The 13,133-nt window shown below is 41.4% G+C and overlaps 1 protein-coding gene across 1 annotated transcript; it reads right to left on the reverse strand.

Moving 5' to 3' along the window:
• Nucleotides 1-365: 365 nt before the first annotated feature.
• LOC143403606 (acidic mammalian chitinase-like) lies at nucleotides 366-12,395 on the reverse strand. Its single transcript, XM_076861659.1, has 11 exons — nucleotides 12,371-12,395; nucleotides 10,503-10,532; nucleotides 9,116-9,317; nucleotides 6,156-6,212; nucleotides 5,316-5,481; nucleotides 2,920-3,044; nucleotides 2,618-2,741; nucleotides 2,152-2,337; nucleotides 1,560-1,679; nucleotides 1,333-1,474; nucleotides 366-616 (listed from the first exon to the last, which is right to left on the reverse strand). The coding sequence occupies exons 1-11, from the start codon at nucleotides 12,393-12,395 to the stop codon at nucleotides 366-368; spliced, it is 1,428 nt and encodes a 475-aa protein (XP_076717774.1).
• Between the last annotated feature and the right edge of the window lie 738 nt (nucleotides 12,396-13,133).

Genomic DNA, 13,133 nt, shown 5'->3' on the forward strand with positions numbered 1-13,133 from the left:
CTCGTCATCCTTCTGCTTCAGCCTCCTGAGCCTCTGAGATTACAGGCATTTGCCACTGCACCTGGCAGACCTAGCTTCTTCAAACCCTCATTCCACCCCTGCATCCAGCACTCAAATTTCCTTCTTGCAGCCCCCTGCAGGTGGACACAGGCAGATAGAAGACAGCCAGCTGTGCTGTTGGTTCAAACACTCTCCATGGCCACTCCAGCCCATGCACAACTGGCATTATCACATCTAGAAAAGGTTTCCACCCAAATCATTTTAAACCAAGAACACTCATTTTGACTGCTGGCTTTATTAGAGAACTTTAGGGAGAATCAAAATGTCCTTTGTGAGAAGAAAGGGAGACTGAGACAGAGACAGGTTCATGGCCAATTGCAGCATAAACAGCTGGTGTCGAAGACAAGCCCTTGCAGGCAGTTACCCTGGTAGGTGATTCCATTCTTACAGGACCAGAAGGCATTTCTGTTATTGGCCACTGGGTACAAGCCATTGGGTTTGCCTGCACAGAATCCACTGCCCCCAGAGCTGCCACCAGAGCTCCTGCTCCTGCTCCCACCTGCATTTCCGCCAGAAGGAGTAGTGATTGGCTCACTGGGAGCAGGGGCTGTGCAACCTGAAACATACAGCACACAGGTCAGACCAGTGGGCCTGGTCCAGAGGGGAAAACCGGGGGCAAGTTTCGGGAGATGGGCTGCAGTTAGCTTTGGAGTCCCCTACTTGAGGATCAGAAGGGAGCCCCATACTGAATTAAGAAAAGCTGTCCTGTCAAGTCAGCCTGAATTCCCCTGAAAGCAAGTCTATCATCCCTTACGACATCAAAGTCATTAAGAAAGTACACTAAGTGCAGTTTGTCTGTATAAAAACACCTTTTTAGAATGAGGGTACAAGTGGTGAACAAGTAAGCTCTAAGAGAAAACCTGGTAACAATTTAGAGAGCTGGTATGTCCCCTCAGTGACGGATTAGAGAAATGAGAGAAGCAGAGAGGAGTTCTTGTGAGATCTCTCCAGGTGGGTTGAAAGACTTTGAAGAACGGATTGTAGAGGCAGGTTTTTACTCTGAAGATCAGTATAATTTCCGTGGGCTCTCACGCAGCCTTAAGACTTAGCAGTGTAAAGAACAACCCAGGTTGGCCTGGTTTCCCACATGGGAAATAAATTCTTGATGTGGAGGTTCAGGCCTTGGGAAAGGACTGCCCGCACCTGTCTCTTACTTGGGCAAGAACAGTGTAAGGAAACGGGAGGTCTCCCTGTGCACTCAGTGGGCAGATGGCAAGGCTGCCTTCTGAGTTAGGAAAATTCATACACCCAGGTACCCCTGCTGTCACTTACTGTCACTCTGCAGGCCCAGGACTTCCTTCAGGGTGGAGATCAGGGGGAACTTGCCCTGGTCGCAGAAAGTGCCAGTGAAGTCATCTAGGTCAATGGCCCAGACCATGGCACCTCCAAATTTGTTCTGCTTAAGCCACTGAGCCTGTGTAAGGACAGAGGACAACAGGAGTCCTTGGATTTCCTAGGGTCCCATGCCGGATCACCACATAGCTGAGGGCTGACCTTACCTTGATAGTGAAGCTCTTGATGTTGTCATAGCCGATCCACTCATTGCCCTTATAGGCATAGGGCACGTCTTGAGGGGCATCCCATTCTTGAGTGGCTCCATTTTTCAGAAAGGTGCAGATCTTAAATCATTAAACAGATTCAACTATTTAAAATATTATTCCCATGGGGGAAAATTATACACTTATGCCTTTGATTTTTGTTTCCTTTCTTGTCTCTATTTGGGTGTTCCTCAATTACCTATTTATGGTAAGGAAGCTCAAGTTGTGTTTCAGATATTCATATGTTGTCCCCATTCTGCAAGCTTGATTGGAGCAATCAACAGTAAAATGAGAGATGCATTTTTTGTATTCTTTGTGTGCTAGTGTAAATGACATTAAGTCTATTGCTTGAAGAGATATTTATTACTAAGTGGATTAAGTTATTAAGTATGCTATTAAAATCCTTTAAGAATTTGGAGTAACACTTATCAGAGCAAGTAGGTACTAGACAGAAAGAATATTCATGATTTCATTAGATTTTAGCTCTAAGGCCTTCTACTGTTCAGCACAGTGCACAGAATTCACAGAGAACTGTGTAGAACAAACTACCCACCTCATAGTAGGCCCAGAACCCAGCCTCCCTGGTGTAGGGCCCAGCAGGGCCAGCACCAGAAGCAGGGGCACCAATTCCGTGGTTTGAAGGGTTTCTCAGAAGGAAGTTGTGTCCATAAGTTGGGAATCCAACGATGAGCTTTTCAGCTGAGGCCCCATTGTCCCTCCAGTACTTCATGATATAATCCTGCAATGGCATTTGGGTTAGTTACAGGATCCAACCAGCTGAGGACCCAAGGCTTAGTTATGTCAGTTCTCTGTTCTATAAAATTGCATGATAGTAATGACTGAAGGGTTAGTGTCCTTCTTCTCAAAATATTTTGATGAAATGTAGTTGAGATATGATCAGTATCATGAGGACTTTGTCTAAGTGACACATTTATGGAATTCACTCTGATTTTGTGCCTGAATCTCCATGTGATTTCCATTCACCTCTGATCTGCATTTGCGTCTGTGCAGGGACTTACCACATTGAGGTAGGAACTGTAGCCAGTTTCAGTGCCGTATTTGTAGAGGGGGCTGTTATGTCCAGTGCGGCCCTCCCAGGGGCCATGGAGATCATAGGTCATGACATGGATGTAGTCCAGGTACCTGAGGTGGGATAAATGACTTAAAAGACTCTCCAGTGGTCATTTCCCATACCGGTGCAGACAGAAGACACCTCTCCAAAGCCTCCTAAACAAAGTCCCTCGACAACAACACAGACCAAGGACAAGTGTACTCTGCCTCAAGGACACTTATAGGAGTTTGAGATAGGTCCATCACTCACTGGGACAGTTGGGGAATCTCGTAGCCAGATTCAATGGTGGAGATGCCACCTGCAACTGCAGCAGTGATCAATAGCCTGGGCTTATTGTTCTTCTTGGCCTCTTCCTCAAAAGCTTCACGAATTTCCTACAGAATTATAGGATATACTAGGTCACATATGAGCTGATTTCCACTCCTTAACTGTCAATCAAAGTATATTTACACACATTTTTCTTTTTCTAACTGTTTTCACATATTTTGTCTTAATTTATTCTATCAAGATCCCTGATCAAGGATGATAGGTTAGACAGTATTAATCAACTTTATAGATATCTAATATCCATAGCATTAGACAATTTTTTCAAGTACCACAGCAAGTTAGTAGCCAGTTCATGACCACAAGCCAGGTTTTAGGTGACTAGTTGGAGCTCCAGGTGTATCATTACACTGGGAAACTACAGTTGCTATAGTAACCTCCAGTTTTTAGCAGTATAGAAATTTGCTTCCATTTGTTCTATGGGTGAACTACCTATAAGACTGACACCCTGTCAAATGAAATGCTCAATTGGCCAATCAGGAAGGTGGTAACTGCCACATGAGAGACCCCCATTCAGGGCTAGAGACTATTTAACCTGTATTTTGTGTGACTCTATGTAATTTGCAGTACTGAGCTCAGCTCTAATAATTGCATTATGTGGGAGTGCCAGAGTGTATTCCAGAGGAGTTTCTCTGAAAATTGTCACGTGGCTCTCAGTTGAAGGAAGCAGGTCATTTAACTGGAAGAAGAGAAATTGTAGGCAGGATTGTATTGCTGTCATGAAATATTGAACCCATGTATGGAAAATCGTGAGGTTTTGTTCTTTGTTGTTTCAGTGGGCAGACCACTGAACTAAAGACCTGATGACTGGACATTATACTATATGACTGGGGGCATGTTTCAGCTAAGAAGAAAGATGCTAGCTCTGATCATCAGACCTGTGTAATGAATAAGTAAACTGACTTTAGATAGTGAGCTACATAACACTGAAACTCTTCACAATATGGCTGACAATCTGATATATGGAGTAAAAACGTCCTTTGGGAGAGATTAAATCTCCAAAGCATGCTTAGTCCCCGACTTCATCATTCCATTCATTTTCTTGGTGATCATCTACCCTTGCTGATGGCTTTGGCACACTCCATCACATCTTTGCCCTGCACTCCAGACAGGTGTCCTTCCAACACCAGCTGGGCATTCCAGACACCTCCCACTCTTGTTCATCAGTCCCTGTTCTTACTGCAAATCTAAGCTTCTCCCTGTAGTTACCATCTTAGATAATAGCACCACAATCAAACCAGCCCTCAAAGTCAGAAAACTGGGAATTCTTTTATGCATCTAATTGTGGTTGATCCCTAATTCCTGTTGATTTCATCATCTTTACACACCTTGAATACAGCCTTCTTCTCTGGGTTACAGCCATGGTTGGGCATTCCTCATCTCCTGCTTGGTTTACTTCAACAGGTGCCTAACCCTGTCCCTTCCTCCTCACCTCCTTCCACTTCATCCTCCAGCGTTAAAGCCAGAGCAGCCTTTACCAAGCTCATTTGTATTATATTTCTTTACTATTTAAAATCCTTCTGAGCTACCCCATTGCCTTGAGGGTAAACTCCAATTCTTTATATTAATATAAAGTCCCCACATGATCTGACTCTGGGCATCTGTGCAGCCTCACAGTCCAGCACTCACCATTGGCCCACATGGTCTCCATGTCTTCATTTCTGCCTGCCCTGCATGGGTTTTGTTTTGTTTTAAAGGAAGCATCACTTTCCCTAGGAAAAGCTTTCTGATTTGTGGTCCAGAGCTGACTTAGGCAGCTTCTCTGTGTTACTTTTACACTCTGTGGACTTTTATCATGGCATTTTCAAAAGTACTGTAATTGTTGGTTAGGTTTAAGTCTTCCACCTCAGATTCTGTGTGCTTTAAAGCCAAGAGCATGTTTGTGCTCAGTAATAAAAGGCAGCTTAGTCTACTATGACTCTTAAAAGTGGTGGACTCTCTAGCCCCACGATGTGGGTGTTTATGACATGAGTTGTGTGATCTTGGGCAAGTTTCTTATAACCTCTCTATGTCTTAGTTGCTCATCTGTAAAATAAATATTATCATAGTTATGGTGTCTGTATTGTAGAGTACAGGTGATGATGAAATGAATTATGATCTTAACACATGATATAGAGGAATGTCTGGCACCTAGCACACATGCATTTATTGTTATTAAAAGCTGTTGACATATGAATGCATGGCATCTAGGAATCTTTGCAATGCTAAAATCCTATAATTCTAAATTAAGGTTTAGCTTCTTTATGCATCTATCCAATTCTCCTTGGAAACAAGAAATTTCAATGATCTAGGGCTAAAGAGACTATTTCTTCCTTCCTCACCTGCACCAGGACCGTGAAGAGATGCTTATCTTGAGGGGGGCTCCCACGAGACCCAGGGTACTCCCAGACCAAGTCCAGCCCATCAAACCCGTACTGCCGCAGGAACGTGATGACCGAGGCAATGAAAGTCTGGCGGTTCTCAGGAGTGGAAACCATGGTGGAGAAACTGAGGGAGACACCAAAAAAGCAGGACATGGCTTCAAGGTCTCAATTCATTGGAACATAAAAAGTGGATTCCTCGATTTCTGCCTCAGCCCTTCACCAGGGCCCCTTTCCCAGAGGAATGCATGCTCCTCATTTTCTCCTGGACATCCTCTGTCACCATTACTCTTCCAAGCTGTGGTGTCTCAGTGTTCCCTTTATAATGTTATCCTCTTGCTCTAATCTTTCTCTCAATCTGTCCTTGATGCTTTGAATACCTGGGTGTTCAGCTCACTGTGTTCTATGTCTAAATAGTTCCCCAAATTCATGTGTCCTAAAAGGAGTCTTCTTGCTTATGTGCATGACTTTCTCTTTTCTTCTCCCAAAAGACAAATAGAAGTTGTACAAGATTTTCCTCAGGTCTGTACTCTTGAAAGTACAAGATCTTTATGGAAGCAGATAACTAAACCTATGGATAGGATCCCAGAATATCCAACCAAATTTAAATGTATGAAATTAAGTACATTCTACTTAATAAATATTGAAGTTCTGGAATAGTAAGCTATCAAGTTAGCATATTTGTTCAATGTACATCCTTCAGTCCCTGCCTTAGATTGTGAAGCTTAAAGGGACAGAGATCACATTGGGCTAACTTGTTCCAATAACACATGGACAACAGGCTCTTCAGAGAGGACTTACAGGGCAGTTCCAAAGTTCCAGCCTCCAACGGCCAGGAGAGTTTTCAGCTGGCTGTTCCTTTAAAGCAAAAGACAAAAAAATAAAAAGGAAGAGAAATTTCAAAATACAGAAGTGCCTCCTTTTAAAATAACATTGTTGTTTTTAGTATGGGTCTTGCTCCTATTCTATGATTACTATAGAGAATACTTTTCTTCTAGTACTAAATACTTTCTTCAGAAAGTTTCTTCATGTTGTTATCATCATAAATGTGCTCAGGGTTCCTAAAGGAAATCTAAACTATGAAGTGTGTGTGTGTGTGTGTGTGTGTGTGTGTGTGTGTGTGTAATACTGAGAATTGAACCCAGGGCCTTGCACATGCTATCTCAGTCTTCCTTATCTCTGTCACTGAGCTCCATCCCAACCCCTTTCTCATTTTATTTTGATAGGATCTCTCTTGCTAAGTCTCTCAGGCTGGCTTTGAACCAGTGATCCTCCCTGCCTCATTATCTTGAGTAGCTAAGATCATAGGCATGTGCCACTGTGCCCAGTGGAACATTTTTTTTTTTAAGAATGTATCAGCAAGGGGCTGGGATTGTGCCTCAATGGTAGAGCATTTGACTTGCATGTGTGAGGCACTGAGTTTGAGTCTCAGCACCACATAAGAATAAATTAATAAAGATAAAAAAGAATGTATCAGCAATATGTGGGATGTGTGTACCTCCAAGCTTATATTCTATTCCATCTGATAAAATGATAAATGTTGCTTGAGCATAATTATGTCCTCAACCTCTATGATAACTAATACAAATTCATAGGCTTGGAATACCATTTTCTGTAATAGTGGTTCTCAAACATAAGTTTACATGAGAATCCAGTGCAAGAGTTGAGGAGGACATTAACATTCCAGGTTTAGAGTCCTTTTGCCAGAGATTCTGCTTCAGATGCAGTGGGGTAGGGACTCGCATTTATAGGAAGTGTTACATGGAATACTGATGGACGTAATCCATGGTCCACAGTGCAGAAACAACATTCCAAAGGTGTTTATTTCCAACTGTGAATAATAACACTTAAATTCTAGTATTTGCATTCATGGTAGTGCTATTGCTGATGGTAGCAATCTCTTGAAATGATTAAACTGAGTGAAACTGTTAACTACGAGATAGCAGGAAGCACCTTCTCATTCTTGGGCTCAATAGTGTCTAAAGTTTAGTAATACTCTACACATTGCTTCCTGATGCAAGTTGCCAAGATGTTTTTTAGTTTCCTGGGACATACATACATGCATGTGCGTGCACATACACACACACACACACACACACACACACACACACAACAGTGGGGCAGTTAAGAAATGGAACCCATATGTTTTTAATGTGTACTAGAGAAGGCAAGGTAGGTACTATTTTTGTCTATGTACTTGCTATTTAATGTATGTGTATCTCTGGAACCAGAAGCATCAGCATCATCTAGGAAGGGTTTGCTGAGTCCTATCCACAGCAGAAGAATGAAATTGAATCCTTATTTCACACCATATACAAACATGTGCACAAAGTGGTTTAAAGATTTAAGACCTGAAACTACAAAAATACTAGAAGAAAACACAGGGAAAGCTTCATGACAATGGTCTGGATGATGATTTGTTTTTTCAATGTAACTTCAAAAGCACAGGCAGCAAATGCAAATATTAACAAATGGGTTGGCATTAACCTAAAGCCTTTGCACAACAAAGAAACCAATCAGAGTGAGGAGTAACAGAGTGGAGAGACAACCTATGGAATGGGAGGAAATATTTGCAAACATTGTTAAGAGCCTAATATTTCAAATATATAAGGAGCTCAGAGCAATTCAGTAGGGAGAAAACAAATAACTTTATTAAACAACCTGAATAGACATTTCTCAAAAGAAAAAAAAATGCCTGATTGACATGTGGAAAACACTTGACATCACTAATCATCTGAGAAATGGCAATGAAAACCACCAGGAGCCACCACCTCACTCTTCTTATAATAGCCTTTACCAAAAATATGAAAGAAAACCAGTGTTTTGTCAAAGATGTGGAATAAAGAGAACTTTTGTACACCGTTATGTGGGAATGTAAAGTAATAGTCATTACGGAAAACAGTATGAAGGCTCCTAAAAAAGTTACAAATAGAACTACCATATGATCCAGCAATCTCATTACCGGGTTTATACCCAAAGGACATGAAATCAATATCTTGAAGAGATATTGGCACTACCTATTAATTGTGGCATTATTCACAATAGTCAAGATGTGGAATCAACCTAAGTGTCCATCAGTGTAAGAGTGGATGAACAAAAATTTGTAATATATACACAATGAAATGCCAATCAGCCATAAAAAGAATGAGTCTCTCATTTACAACAACCTGGGCAAAAATAAAAGTGTTAAATTAAGTGATATGAAACAGGCATGGGGAGAAAAATAGCACAAAACTCACTTACAAGTGGAATAGAAAAAACCTTCTACTCATAAAAGTAGAAAGTAGAATGGTGGTTACCAGAGGCCAGATGGAGTTGGGGAATTCGTGGAGATGTTGGTCAAAGGATAGAAAATTTCAGTGAGGCAGGAGGAGCCAGTTCAAGAAAACACCATTGTACACTGTGGGATTATGGTTCATGACAATGTACGGTGTTTTGAAAATCAGCAAGAGAGTGGATTTTAAATGTTCTTAACAACAACAAAAAATTAAGTATGTGAGGTAATGCCTATGCGAATTAGCTCAACTGAGCCTTTCTGCAGTGTACACATATTTCAAAGCCTTGTGTTTTGCACAATAAATGCACACAATGTTTGTCAATTGAACAGGAAAACAATATGTATTGTCTTGGTCCACCTCAAGCTGACTGACTGAATTACATTTAAGAAACATTGATGTTTGTTAACTATTGGCCCACCAAAGTAGCCCAGATTAAGTGATATGAGCCAGGCCTGGAGAGACAAATAGCACAAAACCTCTTACTTATTTTTCAGGCCATTGAAAGCTTGGTAGAGGGTGACATCATTCCGTTCAATGGTGGTGATCTTGTTGCCCTTCATCCCAGCAAAGGCATAGATGAGGTGAGTACACAGGCAGGGGTCGATGTTATCAGGCTTGAAGCTCCCCAGGCCTGGGCGGTACTGGGCCCAGTTGGTGAAGTAGCATGTCAGCTGGTAGCTGGAACCTGTGGGTGGTAGAGAGGAGGGGCAATGTCCTGGCTTAGGGGCTGCTGAACCGTGGTGTGAGTATTGGCCCTTGTCTTTTTCCCTCCCTGTGCCTCAGCTGCCTGATCTCTGTCTGATGGTGACTGGTATGAACAGCATTTATAGATGAGTCCAAAGACGCCAACTCAGGATAGAGTAACTGACCTGAAGTTGGCTATTATTACTATGACAGAGTCATTTTGAGATCTTGGATTAGCTTAGAAATCTTCTATCCCAGAAGAATTGCTGGGTCAAATGGTTATTCTATTCCCAGATTTCCAAGGAATCTCCATACTGCTTTCCAGGTTGGCTGCACCAATGTGCAGTCCCACCAGCAATGTATGAGTGTGCCTTTTCCCCCACATCCTTACCAACAGTTATTGTTGTCTATATCCTAATAGCTGCCATTCTGACTTGAGTGAGATGAAATCTCAGAGTAGTTTTGATTTGCAGTTCTCTAATTGCTAGAGATGTTGAACAGTTTTTCATATATTTGTTGATTGATTGAATATCATCTTCTGAGAAGTATCTGTTCAGTTCCTTGGCCCATTTATTGATTGGGCTATTTGGGGGTTTTTTTAGTGTTAATATTTTTTAGTTCTTTATATGTCCTAGAGATTAGTGCTCTATCTGATTTGTGTGTGGTAAAAATTTGCTCCCAAAACGTAGGATCTCTATTCACCTCACTGATTGTTTCTTTTGCTGAGAAGAACATGTATGAAGAACCAAATGGTGTGATTCTATTTTGTGTACAACCAGAGATGAACAATTGTGCTCTATATGTGAAATATGAATTTTAATGCATTCTGCTGCCATATATAACAAATCAGAATAAAAAGAAAAAGGAAGAAAAGGTGCCCAGTAGTCCTACCTAGCCCAGTGAATGCCAGTTTATAACTCTCAGGTGGTTGTGCTGACGAGGACAGCAGGGACAGCTAACCCCGAACAGTACGCTCTCCCTAAAGCAACCCCTCTCTTTCTGTAGTATGATTCATCTCAACATATTTTTTTTCAAAAAAAATAATGCTGGGATATATTTTTGAAATCACATATTTAAATAGACAATTGCATTATCACTATTCACCTCACTGGTTAATATACATGGGGATTTCAGATTTTTTGTAGGAAAAGATTTTGTCAATAGTAAAACAGAATCACTGACTTACCCAGCTGAACATTGAGCAGAAGGGCCAGTCCTAAAGAGAGAGAGAGAGAGAAAACCCATTTATTCTGAATGTGTTATCTGTATCCTGGAGAATCTAATTCTGAGGCCTTGGGTGCTATCCTGTTTACCATAGGTTTTTACACTTAGTGTAACTAGATGCCTATGCCAGAGGACAGTCCTTTCAATAAATACACCACAAGACCTACTGTTTCATAACTTAGTAAAAAATGGCCATGGTTCCTTCTTCTATCTTTTGTTTCAGAAAAGGGTATTATTGAAGAGAGATTGGCATTACCATATTCATTGTGGCATTATTCACAATTGCCAAGATGTGGCGACTGTCTATGAAAGGTGCACAGTCTGACAGTGACCCCACACTCAATCTACTCAACAACTACACATTCACAAATGCCCCATCTCCTTGAGCTGAGGTGAGTATAGCCCTGTACAGTGGAGGCATCAGGCATTTTTTAAAGCAGGGAATTCAGTGTCCTTTGGATCTTATGAGTTTTTGGTGTTTTTTTTTTTTGTTGTTGTTTTGTTTTTTTTTTGTTTTTGAACCACCCGGCAAGAGAAGAACTTAAGGTTTCATTTGGAAAAGGCCTTGAGCCTTTGTAAAGATTGTGAATCACAGCTTTAGAGAAACTAATAAATTTTGCCAGGCCGGGTGTGGTGGAGCACGCCTGTAATCCCAGCAGCTAGAGAGGCTGAGGCAGGAGGATCATGAGTTCAAAGCCAGCCTCAGAAACTTAGTGAGGCCCTAAGCAACTTAGTAATAGGGTAGAACCTGTCCCTAAATGAAAAATATATTTTAAAAAAAGGATTGGGGTTGTGGCTCAGTGATTAAGCACACCTGGGCTCAATCCCTGGTACCACAACCACAACAAAAATTCTGCATATGACTTGGCTCTGAACAACTATCAACCACTTCTTGTAATGATTGAAATTCTAAGAGCCACATTTTAAATGTACCTCATCCACTCAGTAGGACTATAGAGTACTGTTAGACCAGGATGCAAGAAAAGACCACTGACTCCAATTAAAATCAAATTAAAGCAAGCTTATTATTTCGACTGGCCGGGCTGCCTCTCCCACCCAAAACCTCGAGAACAAGACAGCAGCCGCAGCTTTCCTGCAGCCCAGCTTTATAGCCCAGAAAGTTACACAAAGGGGGGTTACAGATAACAGAACTCTGAGGAGCATAACACTAATGGTAGTTTACATTTTTTGCTGGCCCCAACATCAGAATTTATGAGGATCATTAGAGCCTCAGAGAGGGTCGTTATCTGGCCAGGGAAGGCCAAGATTTGTGAGGCGTCACTAAAGTTTCAGAGAGGGTTGCTATCTGGTCAGAGAGCCAGGCATGGGTGAGTTCAAGGCATGGGCAGGCATTCCAAGCAGGTTCAGAATTTGCAGTAATTTATAGTAAAGCCGAAATCATCTTTTCATAGCTTTGTGGTGAGGTGGCTCCCAATTTTAAGAAAAGATCAGGTTTGGTCTATCAAGTACAAAAGAGAAATAATTCTGAAAACAATAGAACAAAGGCAACTTGCATAGCTATATTATTTCATTTCCTACTGATTTTCTCCCCTGAAAAAGCTACTTGTCAGACATGAGCATGTCAATAAACATAATGCAATTCCAATTAGGTGCTGAGTGAAGAGGAGAGGAGAAAACGGAACCCAGCCAAAGATGAAAAAAGACAAGCACTAGAAGAAAGTGAGCCTTTTTTTCAGGACCATGAAAATTTGAAATGATTAAAAATGGAAAAACATAGATGCCTCACGTAAAGACTGCCTCATGGTTGTCAGATCCTGAGAGAAAGAGAAATCAGGTGAGGCCAAGGCTCCATTTCTCATTGCATCTTACCTGTGAGGAGAGTAAGTCTTGCCATGCTGTTAGTACTGGTCCAGGAGAGCCTGGGTTTGCTTTTATACCATCTGAGTCTCTGAACAGTAAATGGAGAGTTTTAAACCAAAGCTAATCCACTAATCCTTGTGTCAACAAGTCTCCTCCCCTAGGACACTGCCCCCTGGACCTCCCACCAGCTGCACCACCTTCCCAGCCCAAGAAGGAGGAACCATGCCACATCTCCCTTTAGGGAGGTGGAGTCCATCACTATAGAAATCACTGGCCCTAATAGGTTTCCTGGCAGTTCTCACAGCTGATAGGCATCTATTTTGATTCTGTGGTTAGATTTTCTTTTGAGTACATTTTGTGACTGATATCAAATCATGTCCTTATTGGGAAGTAAATAATAGAACCCTTAGAAGTTATTAGTTGATTTTTCAACTTTTCTTCTTCATGGAATTTGTACAATCAGTGCCAAAGGTACTTTCCCTTTGTAGGTGCTACTTTCTGAACATTTTACTTTGGAATGACTTCAAGTTATGATGACATGATAATTGTATCTAAGACTGTTTGGTTCCTGAAAAGTTTCCTCTCAGGCCACCAGGAACCTCTTGGTGTTCCCTACTTTCAAGTTCTATCCAGGACATGCTAAAAGAATTCCGTTTCATGTTGCTGATGGATAGAGATGGGTATGAATACTGAAATCAATTTTTTTTTTGTAGAAATATTTGGAATTGACCATTTTTAGAATTCTCTGCTTAAAATGAATGCCAATTTTCCC

This window comes from Callospermophilus lateralis, chromosome 7 (genome assembly GCF_048772815.1).
Source record: "Callospermophilus lateralis isolate mCalLat2 chromosome 7, mCalLat2.hap1, whole genome shotgun sequence".
Classification (NCBI taxonomy): domain Eukaryota; kingdom Metazoa; phylum Chordata; class Mammalia; order Rodentia; family Sciuridae; genus Callospermophilus; species Callospermophilus lateralis.